The 27,582-nt window shown below is 54.8% G+C and overlaps 1 protein-coding gene across 13 annotated transcripts in view; it reads right to left on the reverse strand.

The window, feature by feature from the left end:
- Positions 1-27,582, reverse strand: part of SAMD11 (sterile alpha motif domain containing 11) — a 132,148-nt gene that overhangs the window by 4,916 nt on the left and 99,650 nt on the right. For all 13 annotated transcript variants that reach the window (XM_027702759.1, XM_027702758.1, XM_027702767.1 and 10 more), the window contains 6 exons: positions 26,754-26,918; positions 21,994-22,144; positions 12,884-12,999; positions 12,474-12,552; positions 10,963-11,681; positions 3,599-3,723 (listed from right to left, as the gene is read on the reverse strand). In XM_027702759.1, the coding sequence (XP_027558560.1) occupies positions 3,599-3,723; positions 10,963-11,681; positions 12,474-12,552; positions 12,884-12,999; positions 21,994-22,144; positions 26,754-26,918 (1,355 nt within the window). The remainder of the gene's footprint in view (positions 1-3,598; positions 3,724-10,962; positions 11,682-12,473; positions 12,553-12,883; positions 13,000-21,993; positions 22,145-26,753; positions 26,919-27,582) is intronic.

Genomic DNA, 27,582 nt, shown 5'->3' on the forward strand with positions numbered 1-27,582 from the left:
CACTGGTCTGTTTTAACATTCAGCCCTTGCTTTTTTTCCCCCCAACACTAATAAATCTTGCAATATTTATTAGTATAAATACTAATAAATAGTATTGATACTGATAAATATCTCAGTGCCACGGTGCTGATGGAGCATGGCAGGATCCTACAGGGTGACCTGGCCTTTAGACAGTGCCATTAAACTTCTCAGGGCTCTTCCCCCTCTCCCCATTAGCTGAGGGAAGCAGGACCTGGTGATGTGCACACACAAATGGCAACAGGGCTGGTACAGTCTCAGAAAACAGCAGTTTCATATCAACACATTAATACCTCCAGCCATGCACAACTGCACCATTTTAACACGTTATTAAAGAAAAAAAACCCACAACAACCTTCGTTTTGCCTCCATCTATCCCAAATGACAGGGTCATGCAAGAGTTTCCCACCTAATCTGTGCCCTGTTAGCAAGGTTAAGGTCTGGCTGTGTGGTCTTATTGCTCCATCCTTCACACACGGTGCAGGGGATGCTCCCACCAACCTCCTCGGGGTGTTTATTGGCACCAACGGGCTCCATTTCAAGAGTAAATTTGGTAATTCAGCCACCAGCTCCCCTTGCCTCTCTGGGAGGTGTCACTCAGCTCCCTGTTTTCCTTGCTACCCCACCTGCCTTTCCTCCCTGCCTCAACACCTCCTCAGCGTTTTTGCCACTCCAGCTCATATTTGACACTCCCCCAAATAAACTGTGGGGCTGATCCTGCCCTCTCCTCCTGCAATGGCTCACACACAGTGTTACTATTACTAACCACTACGGGAGAGGGGGTTAAATTTACCCCAATATCTTCTTTTCCAGCAGCAGAACCACAGCCTGGAGCCGTCCCTTTGGAGACTGGCAGTGGCTGCTGGAGCCAAGTGGGTTTTTATTGCTGGACTCCTCCAGCAAAGCTGCTCAGGGCTGGGCTTTTTGACCCAGCTGCTGCTTTTTGACCCAGCAAAACTTACTACACCAGTTTCTTTTCCCTTCCTCTGCAGCCAGTGTGGCCAGGAGCCAAAACCCTCCCTTCGCTCGGCACTAAAACACTCCACAAAAAGCCTTAAACTTGGGAAAAGCATCCCCTGGGGTGTCCCCCAGATCCACAGCAGAGACAAAGCTGAACACCGTCCAGGCCGTGGAGACTTCTTATTTTTTGCTGAAGTTTTTTCCTTGTTTTGCCTGAAACATGTTTCTAAATGCACAGCATTCCACCCAAACCTTGCAGGGTTTTGCTGGCGGGAGCAGCCTGCAGAGAGCAGTGCCAGACCTCCCCAGCAGCTGTGGGTTTGGAGAAGGGGAACACAAGGCAGCTCTGCAGCTCGGAGCCAGGGAGCTGGGTCACCCCTGAGCACGGGCATTTTCACACAGTAAAAAAAAAACATTAAACACACAACCGTGGCATGAAAAACATCATCTCTTAAAGCCTCAAACTCCTGCTTGAAGCAAGGACATGGCCAGGGGGTGTTTGCAGCAGCTCCCATCTCCATTCCAAAATTCCATCTCCATCCCATCTCCAAAATTCCAAACATTTTGTTTGGAATGCACTGGGAAGATTGCTGAACCTCAGCTCTTGATTCCTCCCCCTCTGGTGCCACTAGGATGGCGTGGAAGGTGTAAATGGATGATCCTGCTGTGAGGAGGGAAGGGGAGTGTAGAAGATTCCTGCACGTTTCCTACTGGCCTGGTTCAGAAGCATCCAGGCAACTCCAGCTGTCCTTCCCCAGCACAGGAATGCAGATAAACCACACCACCACCAGTGGAAGGGCACTCCAGAGGGGTAGGGGGTAACAGGGAATGCAAGGGGCTGTGTATTTTGGTTTTAGAGCCTTTTGGTGGAGCTCTCAACAACGCACTCTGCAGCCCACACATGCACACTGGTGAACCCACCCTCATCCTCGCCAAACCCAGCTCCTGAACTCCCCTCTGCACACACAGAGGCTCCCATAAACATCCATCATCCATCCACCACCTCTTTTTATCCAGAGTTCTTTCTCTCCCTCTTGCCACAATCAGAACCTGACCCTTCTCTCTCCCACGCACCCACTCACCCTGACCACTCCTGAGCACAACCCAAATCCCCGTCACTCCACTTGGGGATGGTTATGTGTCCCCCATCTCCAGAACAAACATTCCCTTCCCTTCCTCTCCCCCCCAGCACAGCTGTTTGCTCCAGAGCAGCACTGGTTTTCCAGGTGGTTTTAAGGAAGCATGTTGTGATGGGATTAACATCATGGTTTGGGGGCAGGGAAGGACAGACTTGAGACTGAAATCCCATTATCCATCACCTGTGCAAGGAGAGGGAGGTGGGGGCCAGTTCCCAGGTTCTGCTTCCCCTCTGGGGATGCACCTTTCCCCATGGCACTAAATCAGCATAACCTACAGGGAATCATCTCCCTACAGGCAGATACACACACTGCTCCCCTGTCAGGGGTCCCAGCAGGCACAGAGGTGCCAAGTTTCACCTTTCCCAAAATAAATGCCAGGGGATGGGCTCAGCTCCGGGAGAGGACACTGGACCAGTGCAGCACAGAGGGACAGACAGCACAGGCCAAAGGAGGGGCAGCAGACTTTCAGAAACCCCATTTCAGCCAGCCTGGATGTCACAGCACAGCCCTGCACCCCTCAGCTGTCAGCCAGGGCAGCTCCTCTGCTGAAGAGGCACATCCAGAAAGCTCAGCTCCTGCTCTCCATCCTCCCTTTCCAGACCCGTTCTCAGCCCCTGCTGAAAGGCTGGATTGTCCTGAACTCTGGCCCTTTGCCTCTCTATCTCTGCCGCTTCCAGTCCCTCCCTTAGCACACTACATCCTTTTCCAAGCTGCCCAGGAATCCGTGCCCTTGGAGCATCCCTCAATGGCACATTGATCACGGCCTCAGGCAGATGCAGAGGCAAAAAAACACAGAGGGTTGGTTTTTATAGTGCACCTCTCAATCCCACACTGAGCAGGCTCTATGGACACCCCACTGCTGCTGGATGTTTCAACTCTGCTGTAATGAGCTTAAAAATCACCACTGAGGTTACTCTGATGCCTGTGCAGGCACAGGATCCCTCCCAACCCCACTGTGACCCCACAGTGTGCTGGGTGCAGCAAGAGAGCAGAACACAGCACCTTCTGCCTGGCTGGATGGCACCATGGGCTGCCCACCCCAATTTGGGGACCCCCTGGTACCCACCCCACACAAAGCCACTGCTGTGTCCAGCTCCACCACGGAGCATCAGCAGCTCCTAAAAGCACGAGATGGGGGTGAGAGATCAGTGACACAAAGCCACTGACCACGATCAACCTGAGCTCAGGTGTTCACTCCTAACCTTGCCCCTAATCCCATCCTCTTCCACCGAACTCCCTCCTTGTTTCTGTCCATCTACAAGACTCATCACACACCTTCTTCAGGCTCTTCGCCAGCAGCAAGTTTAGCAATCCCCTCGGAAAAAAAACCCCACACAGCTTCCAAGCCCTGCAGGGCTCTGAGATGAACCTCCTGGGAGGGACAGTCCAAGTACAACAGGCACAAACGGGAGGGAGAGAAGGGGGGCTCACAGGGAGGGTGTTCCCCCTCCAGGGACGTTCTTGAGCCCGCTCAGATTTACCTGAGTGTACTCGGTGCAGCCAGACAAGTTGGACACAAAGCTGCAAACATCCTCCACCGTCCATTTGCTGATGTCTTCCAGTGCAGGGCTCTCCTCACCATCCAGAAACAGACCTCCCATGGTGCCTGGATTGTTTGGAGTCGAGGAGGATGGGGAGGGGGGGGGAAGGGAGTAGGAAAGAGGGGAGGAGAAAGAAACATAAATCATTAAAATCCCACACGGACAACAACTAGCCTGCAATCTGAATATTTTTCTCTAGCCACACATTCATCTTTAATGACCTGTCAATTAAAGCACTGGGCAGGGTCAATTCATAGGCCTCTTCCTCCTGGAGGTCCCTGGCTGAGGGAGGGGGGCAGGGGGGGAAGGAAAAATCCGAGCTAATGCATTTCATGTGTTTAATGTTCTTCAGCTGCAGGGGGAGAAAAATAGGGGGGAGGGGAGGAAAGAGAATTAAAAAAAAACAAAAACCCTGAAGGAGTGTTTCTCCACAGGCACCACAAAGCGGAAAACTCTGCCTTGCCCTGTGGGTTCCTCTCCCCCAGCCCTGACGTGCTTGGAATGACAAAAGGCCCCTGGTGCAGTGGGAATCACTGTGGAACTCGTGCTCCTTCCAAGTGCTCCTTTCCAACCCGGCCCAGCCTGAAATATCCAAGGGGTGGCTCTGCCCTGGCCTCGGGATCTGCTGGGCATCCACCTCTCCCGGCCAGGCATGTGACGGGTGACGGGCTGGCCCTGCCACCCCCCTGACAGGGCACAGACAGCAGGGCTCGGGCAGAGCCGAGGTGTCAATGCTCCGAAACGCTACAGCAGTTCAGGTCCCAGCCCTGTCAGCACCGAGGAAGGTGATGGGCTCCAAAAGGGTGGAGGAGGAACAACCGCCCTGCATCACCAGTGCCTGACAGCATGGGATGTGTGTGCAGGGAGGAACCCAAACGGGACCTGGAGAGGAGCTGGAGAGGCACAGGGAATGAAAATGGGGAGAGAAACACCAGCCAGGTAACTCAGATCTGTACGGGATGTGTGTGCAGGGAGGAATCCACACGGGACTCGGAGAGGAGCTGGAGAGGCACAGGGAATAAAAATGGGGAGAGAAACACCAAGAAACACCAGCCAGGTAACTCAGATCTGCACAGGATGTGCGTGCAGGGAGGAATCCAAATGGGACTCGGAGAGGAGCTGGAGAGGCACAGGGAATGAAAATGGGGAGAGGATTATCCAGGATTATCAGGCAGAGAGTTTATGAGGGGTGTGAACTGTTCTGTTTCAGGGCATGAAGAAGGACACTGCCAGAAAAAAACATTTCTCCCAGGGGCCTGTCATGAGTTACCAGCCAGGTAACTCATATCTGCACGGGATGTGTGTGCAGGGAGGAACCCAAACGGGACCCGGAGAGGAGCTGGAGAGGCACAGGGAATGAAAATGGGGAGAGAAACACCAGCCAGGTAACTCATATCTCCTCTAGGTGTAAAGGGGAAAGTGTGGGGATGGGTAATGAACAAACCAAATTCCAGAAAACACCATTTTGGGGTGCAATGAGGGGGGGGAAGCCATTATTAATCTGTGGAACTCACTGCTGTGTGATATTCGGACCAGGAGAAAACAAGGACATTTACAGGGATGTGAACACCCAGGATTATCAGGTAGAGAGTTTATGAGGGTATGAACTGTTCTGCTTCAGGGCTTGAAGAAGGACACTACCAGAAAAAAATTATTCCTCCCAGGTGTCTGTCATGACAAAATTATCTGTCCTGTGGGGCTTAAGGTTTTTCCCTGATGGATTTGAACAGGGCTGTGGTTGTAACCTCCTGCAGCAACTCCCTCATCCCTGCCCACAGCAGGCGGGACAGTCCTTCCCCAGGGAATGGCAAGGTAAAGCAGGGTCCAACAAAGTCTGGTGGGGAGCACAGGCCCAGAGGACCCAGAGTGTCCAATTCCCTGGGGAATACACCAGGTCAGAGGGAACAGGCAGAGACAGAGGTGCAGAAGGAGCAGAGCCACACACCACAGCTCCAGCTGGCAAAGCCCCCAGCACATCCAAGGGAACAGGAAAAGCACGGGATCTCCACAGGAAGTTATCATGCCAATAAGATGCTTTTAAAACAACAGCAGCCTGCCCGAGGAGCAGGCAGACACTATGTAATCATTTCCACTCCATTTCCGCTCCCAGCTTCCTGCTTCCCTTCCCAGCCTCACCCTCTGTGCCATTCCCAGAGCTGCACCACCACTACCACCTCTTGGGAAGGTGACAGCACCATCTGCTTCACCCAAAAACACGGCCCCCTGTCCCCCTGCACACCTCTGGGTAGTCCATGTGCATCCCCCAGGGCACTGACTGCTCCAGGACCAGCAGCCTCACAGAGAGGGGCCGCCGGGACCAGTCACAGCTCCCAAAACTTGGGGTGAGTCCGTGTCTCTTGGGGTGAGTCCATGTCTCCCCCTGCACACACAGCCAGTGCAGGCAGAGCATTGCCAGCTCCAGTGCCAGAATGTCTTGGCTGGAGCCACAGGGAGAGGCAGGAGCTCCTCAAGAGTCTCAGCACAATCCACAGTAATGTGCTCTTAGGAAATGTTGCTTGGGCAGGGAGGTTGGACCAAGTGAGCTCCAGTAGTCCCTCCAACCTCACCCCAGCCAGGGATCCTGTGACAGCTGCTGGCTCTGCCAGCTCTGCCCATCCCTCTCTCCCCTCCTGCCTCAGGGACTCGGCCACATCTCTGCAGGCCTCCTTGCCAGCACTTTGCACCAGCCCAGGACTCTCAGGGTGCTCACTGTGGGCAATCACCAGACTTTTCACGCCTCCTTCCCATCCTTTCCTTCCCACGGGCACAGGTTCCCTCCCCTCCAGCCTCAGCTCAGGCTCACAAGGTGCCCTTTGCTGCTCCCGGGATGGCTCTGCCCAGCTGTGGTGTGCCAAGCAGGGAGAGCCCACTGCTCCCTCCTCACCACCCTGCGCCCTGCCAGAGCCCAGGGAAGCTCCTCACTCTCTTCACACCTTCTTTTTCCAGCTGGAAAAAGCTTCAAACACTTTTGTGTGCCCGATAACAGAAAACCACCAGCTTTCCTGGGAGCAGGCGCCCATCAGCACAGGAGGTGAAGGAAGAAGGGCCAGCAGCACTGTCCTTCCCCTTGTCACCCCCAGCTACCAGACAGACAGATGGACACGAGCCTTCATTCCCGTGCCTATCACATTCCACCTTCTAGAGACACACTCAGAGCTGCCTGTGTTAAAATTCACAGAATGCTCAGGTGGCCGAGGGCTTTTTTTTTCCCCCCACTTTTTGTCATTTTCGAGGAGGAGGATTTTTCTTTCGTAGAGTGGAGGGAAATTCTCTTTCTCCAAAAGAGTGGCTGCAGCCTGGTAAACAGAGGAAGGGAAACTGAACTCAGGATTATTCCAGGCACAGTCAATGCTCGGGCGAGACACCTCCATCTGCAGCCAGAGCGTCTCCGAGGGGATCCGACTGCAGCAGCCAACTGCTTCAAAATTAGGTACTTCCTTATTCCAAAAGCAGGCCAAGGACTGAATTCCAGCAACACAGTGCTTGGGAACGAGCCCTCCAGTCACCAGCCAGCCTGAACTATGCTCAGGGTTTAAGCACAGAGAGGGGCTGGTCAGTCCCCACCAGCATGGGCAGGGATTCAGCCCAGATGTTGCTCCCACAGCTGGCAGGGAGGAGGGATCCCTCTCCTACACACGTGCCTGCAATCCTGGAACCCCACTGGATGAGGGATCACTTTCAGCATTACTGGCACAGCCAGCAGAGCTGGGCCAACAACTCCTGTTCCTACAGCAGCCTCTCTCCTCTGTGGTTTTCTCTCCTTTGTCTCTTCCTGCCCCAGAAGAAGGAAGGGAGAGGTCAGGATGCCCACAGACAAACACACACAGAGCCTGCTGTGTCCAGACTGAGGATAAGGCAGAACCCACTGCATGGGAATATTTTCCACGTACCCACACACAGAGAAGTATAATACAGCCAAAATATTTATCTCACAGAGTTTGTTTTCCCTTCCCATTTATACCAGGGAATTACTGGTGGAAATATTCTTGGGAGGGGGAAGGTAAATACCAATACTTTGGGTTCTGGCCTATTAGCAATTTCTGTGCCACAGAATGTAAAATCTAGAGGGTGGAAACCTATTTCCATCAAGATTAGTGGCAAAACACCCCTGTCACTACCAAAAATCAAAGAGTGAGTAGTACCTCCAAAGGCTCAGTTCTGTTGTGAGTACTCAGCACCCTGCAGTCAGGGTTGTAGAGCCTGGTGTCCAGGTGTCCCCCCTGCCCTTCTGCTCCCACCTCAGCTCTGAATCCAGCAGGAATAACCCTGGGAAGGATTTCTGTAGCTGATTACAGTGGTCCCTCCACCTCAGCGAGCATCTGGTTTGCAACGAGTACAAGTCCAGCCCTCAGCACACTGGTCCCTTCCAATTTTACAGTCCCTAGAGCAGAAGGGCTCCTGTCCTTCCTCCTGTCCCTCCCTGGGAGGATAATGCACCGTCTGCTCCATCCCTGTGCGTGGCTGCATCCACTCACCCTGCTCTGGCAGCTCGGGGAATGATAACAAATAGGTGCCAAGTGGCTGGAAGGGACGCACCTTCGATTATAATAATGACATGTCACTGGATGCTGCGGGGCTGCGAGGAGGCATAAAGGGCAGCATCCATTCCCTGCCAGGCCTCCTCTGTCTCGCCCCATGATAAATGATGGTCCAAGAGGCTGGTAATGGATTACAGAGCATTTCACCAGATGGGGCCCAGCGTGTGGGGACTGAAAAGAATCCATCGTCCCAGGCCGGTGTCGCGTGGACAGGTGTCCACGTAAAAGCCCTCACCACCCATGCTGCAATCCATTTATAATTTCCCCTCCCTCCTCCTGATATCCAGCTGCTCCAGGAACACAAGCCAAAGGCTGGAGGGGGTCGTGGGGAGCAAACCTTCTGGCCATCCCAGCCAGGGAAAGCTCTGCTGCAGATCCACCAGCCGGGCCATCGCAGGAGACAATCCAGGTGCCAGCTGGGAGACACAAAGAGAACCCCCATGGAAGCCAGCCCACCTATGGCTTTAATCAGTTTTGCTACCACTCCCTAACCCCTCTCCCTATGCCTGCACCCCCTCCCTCCTTCCCACCGGAGAGGTCACGGAGCAGCACGGCAAGGCTTGCGTTAATTGCTCTCCAGACTACAGATCAATAGAAGGATTTTAGCCTCCTGCACACTCCATCCTTCACCTTTTCCAGAGGACGGGGCTGGAGGAGGGCGGCGGGAGGAGGAGGAGGAGGAGGAGGAGGAGGGGAGCAAGGCTGCTGAAACCTTGACGAGATGAGGTCATCGAGCAGCCGCCAGATCCCCAGAAGGCAGCTCAGGGAATCGACCCGGCTCCGGCTGCCTCATCGATATGCTTTCCCAGCAGGGACAGAAAACAGCTCTCTGCCTCCAGGGGAGCCTCCCTTTGCTGGAAGACCAGAGGAACTGCCTGAAACTCAGGGGTCCTTTTCAGCTGGATGCTTCTCCCCTCTCCTCTCCTCCCTCTGGGCTCTTCCTCTTGGCCTGCCACCTTACCTGCCTCGGTTAGGTGGTCACTTTATCATTCCAGTCTCTGGTGTGGGGCACAATATCACATCCCTCCAGGCCTAAAGAGCAGTCTTTGTGCAGAACAGGGTTACAGGAATTGTCTGGCGCCAGGGAGAGGTGGGCTCAGTTCAGTCTGTCTGTCCTCAGGTGCTCTGTGCTCCCCAAGGGCCACAGGAACACATTTTTCCACCGACACACAGCCCAGGATCGCTGCAGCTCTTGGATCGATATAAACCCTCAATATTTCAGTTGCTGGGCTCCCAGCTCCCCCATCGACCCGTGGTGCTGCATCGAACAAGGCGCCCTGTCTTCCCAAGGCTTTTCAGGTGAGAGGTTTTGCTATGGAGCTGAGCACAACGGGGCCTAAACCCCACAGGCAGGCAGAATTAACAGCCCCAGCACCATGTGAAGCCAGCCAGAAGCCAAAGAGCCCTCAGGAAAAGACCTACAGCCCTGGAACAGGCTCCACAAATCAGAACTGCCTGAAAACCGGGCAGTGAAACACAGCCCTGATCTGTGCCGGGGCCCCAAGACACGATGGTGATATAAATTCGAAGTGATAATAATAAATGGCCTATTACAGTAACTCACACATTGCTGGGGGAGGGAGGAAACCCATCCACATCCCAGGCCTCCCTGCAGAGCCTCACACAAGCCGCGAGCACCGCGGAGCTGCGCCTTTCCCCTTTTTAATGGCCGGGAGAAAAAGGCTCCTGCGAGGAAGCCTCAGCAGCCCAAGGCAGCAGGAATATTTATCATCTTGGCCACCTGCCTGTCATAGAAAAAAATCGCTTCCTCCCCTCCTGGTTGGGAGGCAGCTCTAATGAGTGATGGGCAGCCGCGGCCACAGCCACGGCTGCTCAGGCAGCCCCGGCGACCCACATGCCACGTCCCCCTCCCTCTCCCTCCTCGGTGAGGCAGGAGGTCCCACCGCCTGCTAATCGCTCAGTCAAGTAATTAGCTGAGGCAGATTTTGGCTCCTGGCTAGGCTGGCGGGGCTGCCACCCTGCCCTGCCCAGCTACCAGGCTTTGAGACCCCCCTTCGCACCACCCTGCTCCTGCTGCCCGAGGGACTGTGCCACTGGGGACCACAGTGACTTCCCTGCCTGCCTGTCCCACCCAACAGGCACCAATCCGGCTGTCCCAGTGCCTGTGACACTGAGTAATACACCACAGGCAGGGGAAAGAGCCCATCCACCTCTGCCCTGGAAAAGGGGCACAGCAGTGGGTACTCTGACAGCACCCTGCAGCCATTAATGACTGTTGCTGCCTCTCCCTGAAGCTCTCTGTAATTTACTGGTGTCTGTCCAAGGTGCCAAAGGAGGCCCAAGCAACTGCAAGATCCCTCAGTCCATCATTTTGGGGATTTCCCTTCTCATGTACTCGGGACTCACTCTGTCCCTGCTGGCCCCTCTTTATGGCCCTTGGTTTGCTTCACTGCAAACGGAGTCCTTCATATTAATTAAAAGAAAGTTTTTGGTTCCTTGCAGAGAAGCACAGAATCACTGAGGTTGGAGAAGACCCCCAAGACCATCGAGTCCAACCTCTGACCAATCCCCACCTTGTCAACCAGACCAGAACACTGAGTGCCACGCTCCTTGAACACCTTCAGGGATGGGCACTCCAACACCTCCCCGGGCATCCCATTCCAACATTTAACACGAAAAGAAATTTTCCTTTAGAAAAAAACCGACGGAAAGTTGAGAAAGCAACCACAACCACACTGCGGAATGAGGGGAGGGGTGGAAGAGCCCCGCTTTTGGGACCGCGAAACACATCCCTCGAGCACTCACCTGCATGGAAGTAGGGGCTCATGGTGTAGGGGAACCCGAAGGGCAGCGGCTGAGGCGGCGGGATGGAGGCCGGCGGGAGGTACTTCACCTCGGCCTTGTTGATCCCGGGGCCGAGCAGGTGGCTGGGGGACTCTGCGCTCGAGGAGCTGCACGGGGCATTCTGGGCAGCGCCCGCCTCGCCCATCTCCTTGGCCCCCTCGCACGCCTTGCTCGCCTCCTTGCACTCCTTGAGCTCCGCGGCCGAGCCGCCGCCACCGCCCTCGGCCTTCAGGCTCTCGGGCTTCTCGTCGCTCACGTCCGCGTCGCTCTCCGAGTCCTTCATCTCCTCGTCGTTACAGTCCGGGGCCCCGTCCCGCGCCCGCGGCTCCGCCGGCTCCTTGGCCTCGCCCACGCCCTGCGGCTCGGCGCGGTGCTGCCCCGCGGTTTTCCGGCTGCCCCGCCGGGGCTGCTCCTTGGGCGGCGTGGAGGAGCTGGCGCCGGGCACGGCGGGGTTGAGGGACAGCAGCGGGGTGTTGTTGTGCCGCAGCACCAGCATGGCATTCCGCCGGGACAGCTCCTCCCGCAGCGGGTGGCCCTCGGGGATGTCGTGCACGTTGCGCAGGGCCGGGTGGTCCGGGGGCAGCCCCGGGTGCAGGCTCAGGGGGTCGCCGGCCAGCAGCCTCTGGCGGTGGAGGTTCTCCAGCTCCTTCTGGCGGATGATCTCGGCCGACATCTCCAGCCTGGGTGGGGAGAGGCACAAGGAATGTTGGCAGTAACTACCCCCGTCCTCGCTGGGCCACCTTGCTGGTTCGCCTCAGCCACGTCATTTAAGGGTGCCCTCAGTGCTAAGAAAACCACAGTGCAGGCGGGGTGGGCAGTGGAGAGGTTCAGGACAGGGTTAGGGGATCTTTCAGAGCAAATATTAACATTCTTGTGACTGTGTGAATTTTCTTCTGGTAATTTTTCCTCTCTCCACTGCAGGTTCTGATCTAGTGAACAAATGTGCAGTTAAGTGCGAAAATATTCCAAACCAGATCCCTTTCCAAATGGAGTTATTTTTAAATGTCCCGTCACAGAGTGCCAGACTTTTTGCTTGGACTTTCCTCTGCAATGTGTGATCATCATAGCGCAGTAATGACCTGTATTAGGTCTTGCTACTTTCATGTCTTGGCCTGGGCTTAATGTCGTGTTAAATAACGTGATGCTGCCAATCTTGTTCGAGAAGACAGTGTTTGGTTTTGCCTTATGCCATTATGCATTCCATGGGACAAGATCCAAAATCACAGGATGAACATGCCTTTTCTTCCTTCCGGGAGGATTTTGTGTGTCAGTCCCACTTTATCTGTGCTCCAGTCGCACGGGTGGGATTTGTACTCATCAAAGTGTTCCCTCCACACCCGCACGCTGTTTCCACTGGTCTCAGTTGGACACTGCTCTGTCACCTGGGCACAGCTCACCCCACACAGCACCCCACCTTACTCTGCCTGCTGCTGGAAAAGGGAAGGAAAAATCCATCCCTCTCCCACTCTTACCTGGCCAGGTTTTGCTTTCGTAGCATCTCCTGCTGCCGTGCAAACATCTCCGCTTGTGCCGGCTGGAGGAACCCGTAACCTGGGGACAGGGAGAACAGCACCCTGGGCTTACTCATCTCAGCACTGACTCTTTGCTACCTCAGGCTAGCTCTCCAGAGGGCTAGCTCAGAAAGAAAAAGGCAACTGAGTGCTGCTTTCTGCTCTGGAGCCCATGGGTTGAAACACCAGGGAGGCTGGTGGGGACTAAAGGAAAGAAGAGCCAAGGCAACTGCTGCTATTGCTGCAAAACCAGGCTGAAGTCAAGCACAGCAGTCAGGGGGAGACACAGAAAGTGTGTCTGGGCTGTTTGGGTGGAGGACAGTTTGTCTCAGCCCGCCCTGGCTGCCCACAAGAGTTACCTGTGCACTCACCTGGCGTCTGGCACAGCGCCGAAGGCACCCCGAGGAAGGGAGGTCTCAAGTGGGGCCCCAGGGCAATGTGGGGAGCGTTCTGGGGTGAGAGCAGAGGCGGTGGGTGGGATATCTCCCTGCAGAAATCAGAAAATAAGTTCACGTTTAAAACCTGGAGGCTCCATCCAAAAGGGCCCCAGGCTCAGGGAAGAACATCCTGGCTGCAGGTGACCTGCATTCTGAGCCAGAGGCTAATTCTGATATGCAGAGCTTCTAAAATGCAGAGAAAGAAACCAAAAGAAGCAGAATCAAAAGGGGAAGAAAGCAGACAGGACTCCACAGGTCACACATATTTCCCACCTTCGCCTCTGTGGTCTTTCAGCTGGACTGAAAGGGATTTTGGCTGCCCAGGACTAGCAAAGGCACGGCTGAAGATTCTGCATCTGCCTCTCCCCTTATCAAGCCTGGGTTTCTATCTCATCTACTGACAACTGAAAAGGTATTCTGTGTTTTGGGAGCTGGAAAGGGGTTCTGGAAAAATCTGTAGGGAACACTGGCACGCCTTGCAGAAAATCCCCGTCCTAGCTGGGACAAGGGGTGGACAGAAAAGCTGGGAGTCAGGCAGAGAAAGACACAGGAGAGATGGAGAGAGGGATGTGAAAGTGCCACGGGGCCAGCAGGAAGGTGTCCTGCTGGAGAAGAGGTGGGTGATGCTGGACAGAATGGGCAGAGCAGATGCCAGGTGGGATAAGTCAGCTGGAGGAGGCAGGTTTGAGTGGTGGAAAGGGGACAATGCCTGGAAGCAAGCAAGGCAGGTAGCACTTGCTTGCAGCAGGGGGGAAAGGCAAAAAAAAAAAAAGGAAAAAAAAAAGAAAAGGCAGGAAGGGAGTAAGAGCCAAGGTCTCTTCCATTAGTCAAATCTGCCCTGGGAGCCTGCAAGCAAATCTGCTTTCCGGCTGCACGTCTCTTAATTCCTTTTGATGGCCACTTACAACATTATTACCTTCACCAGGGCATCCAGAGGCAAAGCCAAGTGCTGTGCCGTTTATTTTCATTTTACGGTATCTCCCTGTAAAATCTGCTTCGGGAGAGACTGGAGGGCAAGAGAAAGGGGGCCAGAAGGTGCCTGTGACTTTGCATCAAACAGACCATACCCACAACCACACCGCCCATTTCAGAGGGGGGGATGACACGGGAGGGTGGGATGAGGACCCCCAGCTGTCCCATGCGGTTGGGATGGGGGGGGATCAACACCGTGAAAAGACAGATAAGGACTCTTTGGAGGCGAGGTGGGCAAGCAGAGATCTTCCCAATGTGGTTCTATCCCCACTCTATGCACCAGCCACTACAAAACGCTGATCCACGGCTGAGATCCCCCCTCCAAAATTCCTCCTTCTCGCTCACCCCTTTACCAGTCTTCTGCCTCCCCCTTCTCTCCCTTCCCCTGGCTGCCTCCGCGGCTCTCCTTCCCTCCTCCTCCTCCTCCTCCTCCTCCTCCTTCCCTCCCCTAGCTCTCCTCTAAACTAATTGCACAGCTCGCTGTGTCTGGAGGAGAGCCACGGATCGATCGGTCGCTGTTGAAATGTTAATGCTAATCGTATAACCGCTCCGCCAGCACCTCGCACTCCGCTGGCAGCTCCAATTAATCTCAGGTAACGCAGCGCGTGACCTTCGGCTCCGAGCCGGGGCAGCAGCCAAGCGATGCTTATGTAATTACACCATGAAGTGTGTAATCACCTGCCCTAATCCCCGAGGCCTCACAATTAGCCGAGGCCCCCCGGTCGCCGCGGCTGCCAAGTGCTTTTTGCCACCCCGGACAGCGCCGCAGATGAATAACGGACAATTAAAGCGGCGTGACGGGGGCTCCGAGGTGTCCGCTCGATCGTAATTAGCTGTAATCACGGGGAGACGAGCCCGGGCAGACGTGCTGTTCGTTTTATAAGAAGCAATTTAGGGAAATCAAGTCGCTTTTTTTAACCGTTCCGTGGCCGGGCGGGCGAGCAGCCTCGCCCGGTCCGTATGCGGGAAAGGGGGATCCTGCAGGAGGTCCCGAAGCCCCCAGGTGCTGGCGGGACTCTAAAAACAAAGGAGCTTCTTGATTTTGGCCAAGAACACAGAATCTGTGCCCAGGAAAGTGGAGTGTTTGATGGGGATGAGGACTGGGCACTGGAAAATAAAAGGTTCTCCCTTCGGTGGCAGCCCGGTGTTTATCTGGTTATTTTTATGCTTTAATGTTGTGCTAATGGACATAACTTTGATCCCTAAGGAATTCGCATCTGCTCCAGACTCTCTGCAGTTCGTTCCCTCTGTCCTCTCCTCGGAGCTTCGCTGCCTTCTGGGGCCCGGGATCAGCTCCTGGTTTGGGCAGGCCAGTGAGGGGTGCCTGGCCGGGGAAGGGGATGCAGCAAAGGGACAAAGCTCCCGGCCCCAATCCCAGCGGCAGGAACAGGGCTGAGCACAGCAGGAGCGACTTCAGACTGAGAAGTCAGGTGCTGCCTCTGTTCCACACACGCCAACACGCGCTGGGGATGAGTCCAAAGGCTTGGGAAATTCAGGGAGGTGCATTCACACACACTGTCACCGTGCCTGCCTGACACAGCAGCACGCAGAGACCCCGGCGCTGTCCTCTCAGCAGCCCTGGAGCTCCCCACCAAACACTCACACAGGGAAGCACTGCCGGTGAGGCCAAAGGAACAGGAGCAGCCCGAGGTCCCCCACCACACCCCTGGAGCCTGGCCTGAAGTCAGAGAAGGGAGGCTGCAGATGGCCCAACACGAAGGGGTCATTGCACCCCTCCTGCTGTCCCCCTGGCACTCAGCATCAATGCCCAGCAGCAGAGAACTCAAAAAGCAAGCAGGCATGCTCATAAATATTTAGGGAACGAGGGACTCTTCTCCCTGCAGGCATCCTGATGCTCCACAGCTCCTGCTGCAGAGCCCTGAGGAGCATCTCACCTCCGTGTGAGACCGTGGACAGACGCTTCCTGCCATCCCAAAAACCCAACCCTCTGGACACAGAACCTGTTGGAGCCTGCCACTGCTCCCTCCCAGCCCATCTGCCTGGTATTTGGCATGGAAACCTGGCACAGGAGGGAGGCAGTACCACCAGGTCGTGTCCTGGCACGGAGCTGGGAAGCCCTCCCAGGCTGCCTGGTGCAGATACAGCCAATTGCTTCCAAGCCAGCCTGGAAAAGAACTGGCAACCCCGGAGTAAAAAGCCCCAGAGACTTTAACAAAGGCTGCTGTGCTTTTAGACAGACATGCACCACAACACTAATCCTTGCATCCTTTCCCAGGTATGTACCAGCCTTCAACCCCCCCATTAAATTCCTTCCTCCACCACTCAAAGGGCAGAACTACAGCCCCATATTCTGAGAACCTGAATTTAGCCCCTGGCAATTACATCTGATAAGCCTTGTCCTTACCTTGCAGAGAGCAGTTCTGTGTTACTGCATATTCCTCCCCCCACCCCCTTTTCTTTTTTCCCCCCCTAATATGCCAGCTGGAGGCTTGTGAGCAGGGTATTAGGGGATTTGCACTGCATGCTGCTAAATTTGATATGTCCTTTAACAGGAGACAAATGGTTCACAAGGCTTAAAAAGTATTGACTTTTCTTTAACAATAAGCACTAATGGCCTTCAAATAATCAATATTTAAAGTCATTATGGGGTTACACATTATACTGTTAAAACCAAGCCTTTCACTTTAACCCCATCATATCCTCCCAAGCCCAGAGCAATGCTCCCCCCTGACTTCAATCCAAGCTCCGAGGGAAGGCTCGGAGCACAGGCTGTGACTGGAGATGTGAGAGGGTCAGGAAATGCAGATTGAAACCGGCAAGGCATGGAAATAAATTTAGAACGGATGGAAGAAGGGGAAAAAAAAAAAAAAAAAGAATGCATGAAAGCTCTGCTTTCTCCTGCTCTGCATTTGATAGGAAGAGACACTTTAAACCCGAGGTAATAGGCAGGCAGCACACAGCTCCTCGCTGCTCTGCCATCCCCAGACACTGTGCCAGGAAGGGAAAATAAATAAAATGAAAGGGCTTTCTAAAAATGGTGTTTGGGATTTCCAAGCAGGAAAAGACATGCACTGGAGCTGCCCTTCTAGGGCAGCAACGAGGCCTGGACACAGGGAGACGGCCTGGTTTGTGCTGCCCGGGGAAATCGCTCCCTCAAAATCCAAACTGGTGCTAAAACCAAATTACTTAAATCGGGTCAAGCTCTTTGGCCTTTGCTCTGCATAACATTCAGCCAGCTGGGATCTGCCGAGGATCCCTCCAGTGCAAAAATCAGAAAATCAGAATATTCAGAGCAGAGAGGGGGATGCAAGGCTGGGGTGGGTAAGAGGAGGAGAGAGACAGCGCCCAGAGAGCACAGGAGGATGTGCCCAAGGAGCCAGGAGTGAAAAGGAAGGCCTCCAAAAAAACAGGGGGGAGGAATTAGGTGGTGAAAGAACAAATCGTAGCAACAGCAGATGGAAAGAACTCCATCCAAAAACCCTTGCTGGGTATTTTGGGCACATCTCTGCTCAGAGAAAGCCTCTGGCTGATGCACAATGTCTGTCAGCTCTGCAAGGGAAGGGCAATGAGAGCCTCTCTGAGACTCCGTGGCTCCCATTCCCAGAACACTCCAGCCAAAGGGCTCCCATTCCCAGGACCCCGGAGATGAGGATGCCGATGGCATCTCAGGCAGGCAGCGTTTCTTGTCCCTTGGGATTCCTCCTGCCTTCCCCTGGAACTGCCTGTGGTCCTGGAGGATGAACTGTGTCCCTAATGCTGGTTGCAGACAGCCCTGGAGGCAGCTGAGGGCTCGTACCAAGGACCTGCCTCAACTCCTGCCCCTCCTCTGACCAGGCTCTGCCTTCTCCCCTCCCGAGAGAGGGGCAGGTCCCCCCCAGACCCCACACTACACACTGCAGGCACGAGAACAAGCTCCTCACAGCTCCTAACACAGAACTGATGCTTCAGATTCAGCCAACAAGCTTCACCCCACTGATCAACACTGTCCACCAGCTCAGCCAGCCTCGCCCGAGCTCCCGGCCAGTCCCTTCTGTTTGCAGGGCATGAAAGGTTTTCCTTAAAGGGGGAGAACACAAGCTGTTCCCCAGGCTCCACACACACCAGCCTGCTCGGAGAGAAGCACAGAGATGAACACCTTGGGTGAGAACACGCCAGGCTAAACGACCCCAGCAAAACCAAGCACACTGCCAACAAAGCCTGGAGGCAGGATCCAGGGGGTAGGATCCAAGAAAACTCTGCAGGGCACAGACATCTGCCATTTTTGCAGGATGTTTGGAGATGGGAAGTGCTCCAGGCTGGAGCAGTTACAGTGGCACCTTTTAGTTGTACCCTTTCCTCTTCCAAGTCTTTTTTAACGCTGAACTCAACAATCCTCTCAAACAAACCACCAGGCCCTGGCGCTCCGTAATCCGAGCCTGAATCAATCGAGGAAGGATCTAGGAAACCAAAACCATGAAACCAAATGGATTCTCCAGCCTGTGGCTTGAGTCTGCTTTTGGCAAGATGTCTCAGTTTTACTGACTCTTTCCCAACAGATGGACCAAAGAGGTGAAGGGGCCACCAAGCCACTAAAGGGACCTTGGAGCCTGGTCCAAGAAAATCCATATCCATGTGTTTGTGTGTACATGAGTGTATCATCCCCTCAAAGCCACCACTCACCTGCCTGCCTTGTCCTTAGTGCCATTAAACCTTCCAGCCTGTTTCTGACCAGCAAAAACGGGTGATAATTAGTTGATGAATATCTGAACACACCCATCTTCCCAATTGTTCCCTGTCTCAGACCCACCCTCACCCCTGGAAACAGGAAAACTGTATGGTGTAGTTCTCATTATCAGGCAAGTCCTCTGCATTCCTGCCTTTGCAAAAACATCAGCACTGCCCTGATAAATAAAACTGGGTCACCACTGTGGGTTTCAGCCCCCTTGCTTTGCCACACATAATGGCTGAAGTGACTAATTATTCATACCCACAAAGCTGCTGCACCTGAGAGCTGACCTGATCCCCACAGATCTCCCGATAGGAAGCTGAAATGGAATTTTAACACCATGCCAAACAGTTCACATCCCCCTGCATCATGTGTTATTACTTCTGCTCCTGGGAAAGGAGACGCTGTAAATCTACCTACGGTTTGCCTACGAACGTGAAGCAGCTCCCTCCACTGCCTTCTCCTCTGTCAGTGCCCACCTGAACCTCTGGAAAATTCTGAACCTTCATAACAAAGGTGCACAGAGGCTGCTGTGATTTACCCTGTTGACAAAGACCATGGCAGCCAAGTACAAAACCCAAGGGTTACAGGGAATGGAAGGGAGAAATTACCCCACACAGAACTTTACTGCTTTACAACACACGGCCACAGCTTCTCCTGGCATTCCCAAAAACACCTCTGGTGTTTTGGCTAAACAGCCAGGAACAATTTGCACAGGACAGCTCCAAACAGGTCACTCCTGAGTGGGAGCAGAGGGATGCAAGTGGACCCTCAGTGATACTCAGGTGGCTGCAGAGCTCTGGGGAGAAGTAACGACATTGTGCACTAATCAGAGAATGGTTTGGGTTGGAAGGGACCTTAAAAATCATCTGGTTCCAATCCCCTACCACGGGCAGGGACACCTTCCCATGCACTAGAGCAGGTTGCTCAGAGCTCCACCCAGCTTGGCCTTGGACAATTCAAGGGATGGGGCCATCCACAAACCACACCAAGTCATGACCATGGGGACAGCTGTAGCTTCCCATTTCCCAGCAGGTCTCCCCAGCTCTGCTAACCAAGGATTACTACACCTAAGAGCCTGGTCAAGGAGGTTGGCCACACAGGACCTCACCACACCCTCCCTGGGGGAGCAGATGGCTGCAGAAAACACAGACAGCCTGGTCTTGCCATGCCTTGGGATGGCAGAGGAATGGAGCACAGGATGTGCCAAGCCAGGCCCACCACAGGGATGTTTCAACATAGTTTGTCTCAAAGCTCCTTGGAGAATGACTTTGCCCAGGAATAAGAGCAGGTCCTGGATGTACAGTCGGAGCTGGGAGCGCTGGGGGAAAACAAAAGCAGGGCTGATAACCTGCTGTGAGCCTTATTTCAGCCTGCAAGCTCTTGGACAGAAACAAGACCACAAAAACAAAAACCAGCTTCTTTCTTTTGTGCCCACCAACACAGCCACAGGCTGGTCTTGCTCACAGCCAAATAACCAGACCTTTACAAATGGGTGCAAATATCCTTGCTCCCCACAACTTTACCACATTACACTGCTCTTGCAACTGAGCCACTCCAAGGCCTTCCCAAATGCCAAAATACAACCTGCTTTCAAGAGGAGAACCACTGTCACCGAGCAACAAGGGACACTGAGACGCTGAGTGACTCCTGCAGACCTGTTCCAAGGTCCCACAGGTGTTCCTCTCAACATCAAAAGCAGTTGTGCCCCTGTGTGTTCCTTCCCTCTCCTCAGCTCACCAGGATTTCGCTCCCACCAATGCAACCACTCACAGGGCTACTTGGAGAACCGAATCAAGATGAAAAGTGGTGGTTTGTTCCAACAGTCAACTCCTGGCCTTCAGTCTCTGTCCCCTGAGCTAGCGAGCAACTTCTCCCCCCTTTTTCCCCAACCAAATTTCCTGGCCTAGCCCAGCTCCATTACCTCCAGCACCTGCCTGGCAGTGGCAAGTACCCCTGGGTCTGATCCATATCGAGCCCATTTTTGGTTTGCCCCTCCTGCGAGCAGCACCTCCCCGTTTGAAGCCTCCACCCTTCCCGTACATGCCTTTCCAGCCAGGCCTCCGGCTGGCCTGGCACCTCTCCAGGCCACACAGCGCTGGAGGAACGTTCCTGCTGACTGGCTGCACTGAATCCCGTGGATCCCTGCATTCCTCACAGGTCTGCCTGCAACCCGCACGGATCGGGCGGCGTTTTATGAGGCGGGTTAGCCAAAGTACACCCCGCAGGAGAAAAGGTTTTTACCAGGTCTGCCCAGCCCCTACACATTGCAAAGGCACTTGGTTGGAGAGAAGGAAAAACGAGGAGAAAAAAAAAAAAAAGAAGGATCCCCAAGGCTATAAATGTGTGGAGGGGAAAACTCTGGACTCGACACGTACATGCACATGCTACAGAAGTGATGCTGCAGCCTGCTCTGCGCCCACCCCCTCATGAAAGCCAAAAAAAGTCTGAATACCAGAGACTTTCACAGCTTGTCCCGTGATATCCAAAGCCTTTGCATCCCCGTGGCCCTTTCCCGCCTCTGCTATCCCTGTCAGAAACGCACGCAGCTTTAATTTAATTTCCCTCTGAAGTTCTTGATTGCTGAGGGAATGGCTCGTGGCACAGAGCAAGATAAATGAGCTAGAATTTCCTGGGGGGGGGGGGGGGGGGGGGGGGGGGAATATCAGCTTTCCAGCACTCCTAGCAGTGGTAAAGGCAAGCTGTGCCTTTTTTCCATAAAAAAGAAAACTTCTCTTTCTACTCCATCCTAGAGCATTTGTTCTCTCTCCTCATCTGGGGATGCTGCAAAATGCAAAGTTAAACACCTTAACTTGCTCTTGGCCGAAGAACAGGTTGAAGTGACATCTGCCCTGGAGATCCAGGGCAGGATTGGGATCATTCCAGCCAGACAGTCACCCACCTGGATGTGGACGCACATGTGCCCAAGCACAGATCACTCCCTTTTCCATACAGACACCCCGGCATGGGACAGAACACCCCCCACCAACTTCTGCACCTGCACAACACCCAGGGGAGACACTCACACCTCACCTGGGCAAACCAGCCCTGCCCAACCCCTGGGCACTGCACAGAGTAACAGAATCCTTAAGGTTGGAAAAGCCCTCCGAGATAGCTGAGTCCAGCTATTAACCTGACACCTCCCTGTTCACCACTAAACCACGTCCCCGAGGCGCCACATCCACAAGTTTTTCCAACACTTCCAGGGATGGTGACTCCACCACCTCCCTGGGGCATCCCGTTCCGACGTTTGACCCAGGCACTCCCCCCCCTCCCGCACGCCCAGGGCACCCGTGCCAGCTTTTCCAGGCTTTCCCGAGGGTGCCACCGGCGCGAAGCCCCCCACGCCCCCCTACCCCGCACCAAACCCCGCCCCGGGGCGGGGGGCGACCCGTCCCCGCGGTACCTCTCGGGGAAGTGGGTGTCCCTGTGCTGGGGGAGGCCCTGCTTCCTCCGCTGGCTGGAAGAGTTGCTGGCCGAGGGGATGTGCGCTTCCATCGCGCCGGGGTTCCGCGCCGCCGCCGCCGCCGCCACCTCTTGCCGCGCCCGCAGGAGATCTGGGACAGGAGGGAAGGGGATGAGCTGCTTGCCCGGCATCGACCCCCGCACAACCCCCCTCCTTCCTCCCCTCGGCCCCAGCCCCGCGGATGGACGGACAGAAACACCCGCTGCCCGCCCGTCCCCGCCGCGGGGGCTGCTCCGGGGATGCTCCGGGCTCCCCGCGGGCGACAGCGCTGCCCCGGGGCTGCTCCCGGCCGTGCCCGCAGCCCCTCGGGCGACAGCTGCCCCCCCGCCGCCCATCCCCGCGGCTCCGGGGCTCCGGGAGAGGCTGCCCGGGCTGCCCCGGTACTCACACGGCGGAGCGGGCTCGGGCTGCTCTTGGCGGGATCCGCCTCCGCCGCCGAGGGAGTTTGGCAGCGGAGGAAATTGTGCAACTACGGGAGGGAGGGAGGGGGGGGGGGGGGGGGTGGATTTGCTGTTTAATTGCCTTCCTGCCGGAGGGAAGGAGGGAGGGAAGGAGGGGGGAAAAGGGAGGGAAGGATGGAAGGAGGGATGGATGGATGCGGGGAGAGCAAAAGGAGAGGGAGGATCTCCCCAAACTGCCGTCTGCCCCCTCTCTCCGCGGGCGCGGAGCCTCCCGGCCGGTCCCGAGCGGAGCCGCGGTGGCACCTGCCCCGGGCCCCGGCCCCGCCGTGCCCCCTCCGCCCCCTCTGGGCTCCGCCGAGGTTACGGGGGCTCCCCCGGGGGCCGCAGCGTTTGCCGCGTGTGGTCTGCCCCGGTCGGAACAGCATCCCCCCCGAAACCACAGCCCGGCATCTCCAGCTGCTGCTGAACGCAGGGAACAGGGGGGCACTTCCCCGGGTAGCCCCTTAAATCCACACCTGACTCCCGTCGTTCACCTGCCCGGGGAACACCCACCCCTGCTCCCAGGGACAGCACCCAGGTTTGAGCACCCAGAGCTGTTTTCCCAAGCATGGTGCCCCCCCCAGTCAGCCACCCACATCCTGGGGGATGCTGTGGCCTCACAAGGGCTGAGGGCTGAGGGCTGGCCCTGCAGGGACTGCACCTGCCTGGCACAGCTCTGCTGTAGGAATGGGAAGGGCCTGGCCACAGGGCAGAGGAGGAGGGGGTACAGGAGGGGCCCCTCCCAGCCTTAGGCACAACACTTCCATCAGACATCAGCTGCAGGTCAGAAATGCACCCCTCATTAAACCTGGGCTGCCCTGGTACCACTGCAGAACCCGTGACCTGTGTCACCCTACCTGTGACACGTGTGCAGTGACAGGTTATACACCTGTACAGTCTCTCCAGGGCAGGTGTCAGCACAGACAAGCTGCCCACACAGAGGCTGTGTGATGGCCACAATCACATCAAGCACAGGCTAAAGGGGATCACAGAGAGCCCCAAGGAGGAGCAGGTGATGCAGGTACAGCTGACGTGCTGCTGCTCAGGGAACAACAAGGACTTGTGACATGGACACCCATACCAGTCGCACTGACAGAGGCTTTTCCAGAGTGCTCCTCTCTCCCAGTGAAGCATCAGGAGCCCCTTAGTCCCTGTATCTATATAAAAACACCCCATACACAACTTACATCCCACACCAAAACCTCTACTGCCATCCACATGGCACACAGGAAACTCAGACGCACAAGAGCACACTTGAGGAGACCTCCCTCACGTGCTCACTGTGCACCAGGCTGCAAAAGGAAACCAAAACACAGCTGGGGAGAGGAGGAGAGGGAGATTTATCTCAGTGAACACGCCCTGGGCAGGATCAGCTTGCACACTGAGATTGCAAAGCCCTCCACATGTCCAGCAGCACATCCATCCTCTTCCCACGATGGATTTGTAAAGCCAGGTTACTATAGGGAACAACACATGACCCTGGTGATGACAGACTTCCAATCTCCTTGCCTTCCTTTATACCACAATGCTGTTTTCCCTCAGTTCTGGAAATCCCAGATACCCACACCCCTATTAGCCCAGCCTGAGCTTCCTCACTCACATCATCCAACATTTTGGTGACGGTCAGGGCTGAAGCCCCGTGGTGGGGTGGAAACACTTCTTACACAGCTGCTGTTTTTGCTGGCAGTAAGGAGGGCACGGGTGCCTGAATTTCCAGCCACACTTACACACGCACAGTCCCTGTCCCCACACCCCCAGCTGAGGGGACAAACCTTAAAATGACGCTTCTGAGCTGCAGGGGTATGTAAGGAACACCAAACCCCACCGGATCACGTAAAAAGGCCCAGAGAATTCGCCGAGCCAGGGGCCGTGCACCTCGAAATGTTTATAAATTAATTATCTGAAAAACCCAGGTCACTCCTCATCGCCACAGCGCCTGTAATTTAGAAGTCTGGCGCGCAGCCAGTTTCAGGAGCTGCATTGATCCTGAATGACCGCAACAACCCCCCTGCACACCCACCCTCTCCTTGCCGCTTTCTCCCCCCTCCTCCCCTCCCCTGCGCCCCTACCCCCTTGCCCAGACCCCCCTCCATCCTCTCCCCCAGGATCTGTTATTTACAATCCTGCACTCTGACAGTTGGGAAATCAGATTGATTGACAGTGGGACGCTGGCGGATGGAGGTTCCAGGCACGGAGACAGACTGAATTCAGAATGTGGGATGAATGCCACTGGGAGAACGGGGGCGGAGGAGGGAGGGGGGGGCTGGGAGGGGGCTGAAAAGCAATTAAAAAAAAAAAAAGATTTCTAAATTATTAACATTTTTTAAATTATTAATGTTATTGGTGCCTCCATGTGAGCCCGCAGATAAACTGCGCTTTGTACTGGCACTAATAATTTATAGCCCGACCAGGGCCCTGTGGTGTGGAGACAATCCAAAAATACACCAAGTTTTGTCTTGTCAGTGTTACACGAGCGAGTCTGTCCGTGCAGGCGCCTCTTCTCCCCCTGCCCACCCAAAACCCCAGTGTGACCCCCTCACCTAACAAATGCTGCTGAGACAATTTAATCATAATCATAAAAATACGTCAGGCTCTTGATGTAATGAGCTACTCTGCTCGTTATAAGGGAGAGAAGTTCTGCAGCACGTGCTGGTGGGATGGACACGTCCCTGAGTCCAGCAGCCATCCGGTGCCAGGTTGGGTGGTCTGTTGTGACTGTCTGTCACAACACTGGTACACACAACACATTTTGAGCTGTGTATTTGCTCTGTTGTATTCAACGTGGTCTACATATGTATTCTACATGGTCTAGATCTGAATTACATGGTTAAATATTCAACCTGGGCATATCAGTGCGTCACCCTTTTGTTACACGCTGTCCTATCCTCTGTGTTCATCACATGTACATGTGAAACTCCAGCCCTACGGCCCTGTATCCATGTGTTTGCAGCTCTGAAAATGCCTGGGAATGCTCAACACCACACACAGAGCATGTGCCATGTTCACCAGGTCATGCCTCAGCGCAGGTTTGTGCCGTGCCTTTGCTGATAAGCAAATCCTTACTCCACAGCGAAGGGAATCGCCTTCCTGCCCCCAGAGAAGCCAATCAAATCAAACAGAGTGGAAAAGAAGACAGCCTCTTCATTAACCTAACAAGGAGCCCTGGGGATTTACACTCAGAGACCAGAGATTCTCCTCCAGCTCTTGCTGGATGCTTTGCTGATGCTGCTTGTGCTCCTTCCCCGGCTCACCGTGTGAGCCCTCCACACCTCGGGCAGGAAGCTTCAGAGGGACAGATCCTTGCACAGCCCTGCTTTTCAGTGATGCTTCAACCCTCTGCTTCCACGACTGGAACAGCATCACCTCCTCCATCTCCCTGGCTTTGCCTGATCCAGAGGGCTGAGTTACTTCCCCCACCCCTGGCTCCTGCAGCGCAGGACTCGGTACAAGGCACAGCTTTGCTCAGGGCTGAAGCTGAGCCAGTGGCAGCACTTTCAGCTCACCTGAGGGAAGGTGAGGTGGGCTGAGGAACCCGGGGAGGGAACGCTCATGGATCCTGCATCCTGCCAAGTGGATCCAGGGCAGATCCTGTAACTGCCTGGTGCCCCCTTTAGGCACAGCGCAGGACGTGCTGGATCCAGCCAGCTCCTTCCACAGCCCAGGGAAAACATACCAGCAATCCTCCAATTCACATTGGACCTCTTAGATCCCAGCACTGCAGGACACTTGCCCCCTCCGGGCACCACCCCAGCCCCCAGGAGAAGGCAGCAACATCCTCTTGCCATTTCCATCACTACAGGGCAGGAGTGTGTGCCACTGTCTACATCTCACACCCCTGCTGTGTTATCCCGACTTGCTCACCCCCCTTGCTCCACACTGTGACCCAAATAAAGGCTTACACCAGAGATCCTGAATATTCACATTGACACAAACTCTTGAAGCAAAGGAAGGACTCCTCTCACCACCACTGCAAAATACACAGTAGTGATACCATAGTGAGTCTATTCCAGTAAAGAAAAGCATAGGGTAAAGAAGGAACTGGCACTTACAGATGGTTGAGGGGAGATGCCCCCACGGAGATGGTGGGAGAAAAGGGTCTCTAGGACACTTTTTAGCACCACTTCTATTCGCTGCATGATAAACAAGACAGCACTGCAGCCCATCAATCCCCCTCAGGTGCACACGGGGGGGATTAGGAACCTTTACAGACTTATCCCGAAATGCAACACAAGCCCCTCCTCCCCTCTGCAGATCCTGTACCTCCGTGGCTGGGCACTGCCATGCTGTTGGCCAGCTGGTAGAGACGTTGCTGCTGCTGCTCCTCAAAGGTGCCATGCTCATTCAGTGCTGACATCATGCGTCTGTAGTGCTCCTCCGGGGTCATCTGAGTCACCGAGTCCTCGAGCAGAGGCGTGTGGGAGTTTTCTGAAGAGCAGAAAGATTTGGGTCTTTTTATTTTTTATTCCAGAGAGAAATACAGTGGAAAATCACATAAGTATAGGGACAGTGCAAAAAGAAAGAGATAAGGGGGTTAGAGGGATATTAGCACAAATTCCCACAACTCTCTTGTGTACCCACTGAGCCTGATGTACCAAGCTGCCAAATCAGCTATCCTATGTGCTCAATCTAACAACCTCCTAAACCCCCAAACATGGCTACACTTAAACACAGAAAAGCCCTCATCACCCAAGCCCCCATCACCCAAAGAACTCAACAGCTGTATTTTCTTCTTCCTCCTAAAGCACCAAGCACTGCATGGTAATAATACAATAATAACACAAAATTGCCAGCAAGCTCTGTACCCCCAGCGTGGCAGAGGGGACAGGGAGGATGGAAGAGTTCACTGAGTTCTCACCCTTTCATCTCGGGGGTCATGAGTTCTTTTTTCAGCTCGTACCTGGCCAGACATGCACCTCTTTGCCCCCACCTTCCTAAACACCCACCAGGACACAAAAACGTGAGAGATGCTCATCACCCAGCGCAGGGAGGTGATGCTGGCAGTGATGACATCCACCTGCCCAGCTCTGGGGGCAGGGGGAAATCTCAGGAGCAGGTTGTTTCACATCTGTACATGTGGCTGAGCACCCTG

Source organism: Neopelma chrysocephalum, unplaced genomic scaffold (assembly GCF_003984885.1).
Source record: "Neopelma chrysocephalum unplaced genomic scaffold, ASM398488v2 Primary Assembly neopelma1_196, whole genome shotgun sequence".
Lineage (NCBI taxonomy): Eukaryota > Metazoa > Chordata > Aves > Passeriformes > Pipridae > Neopelma > Neopelma chrysocephalum.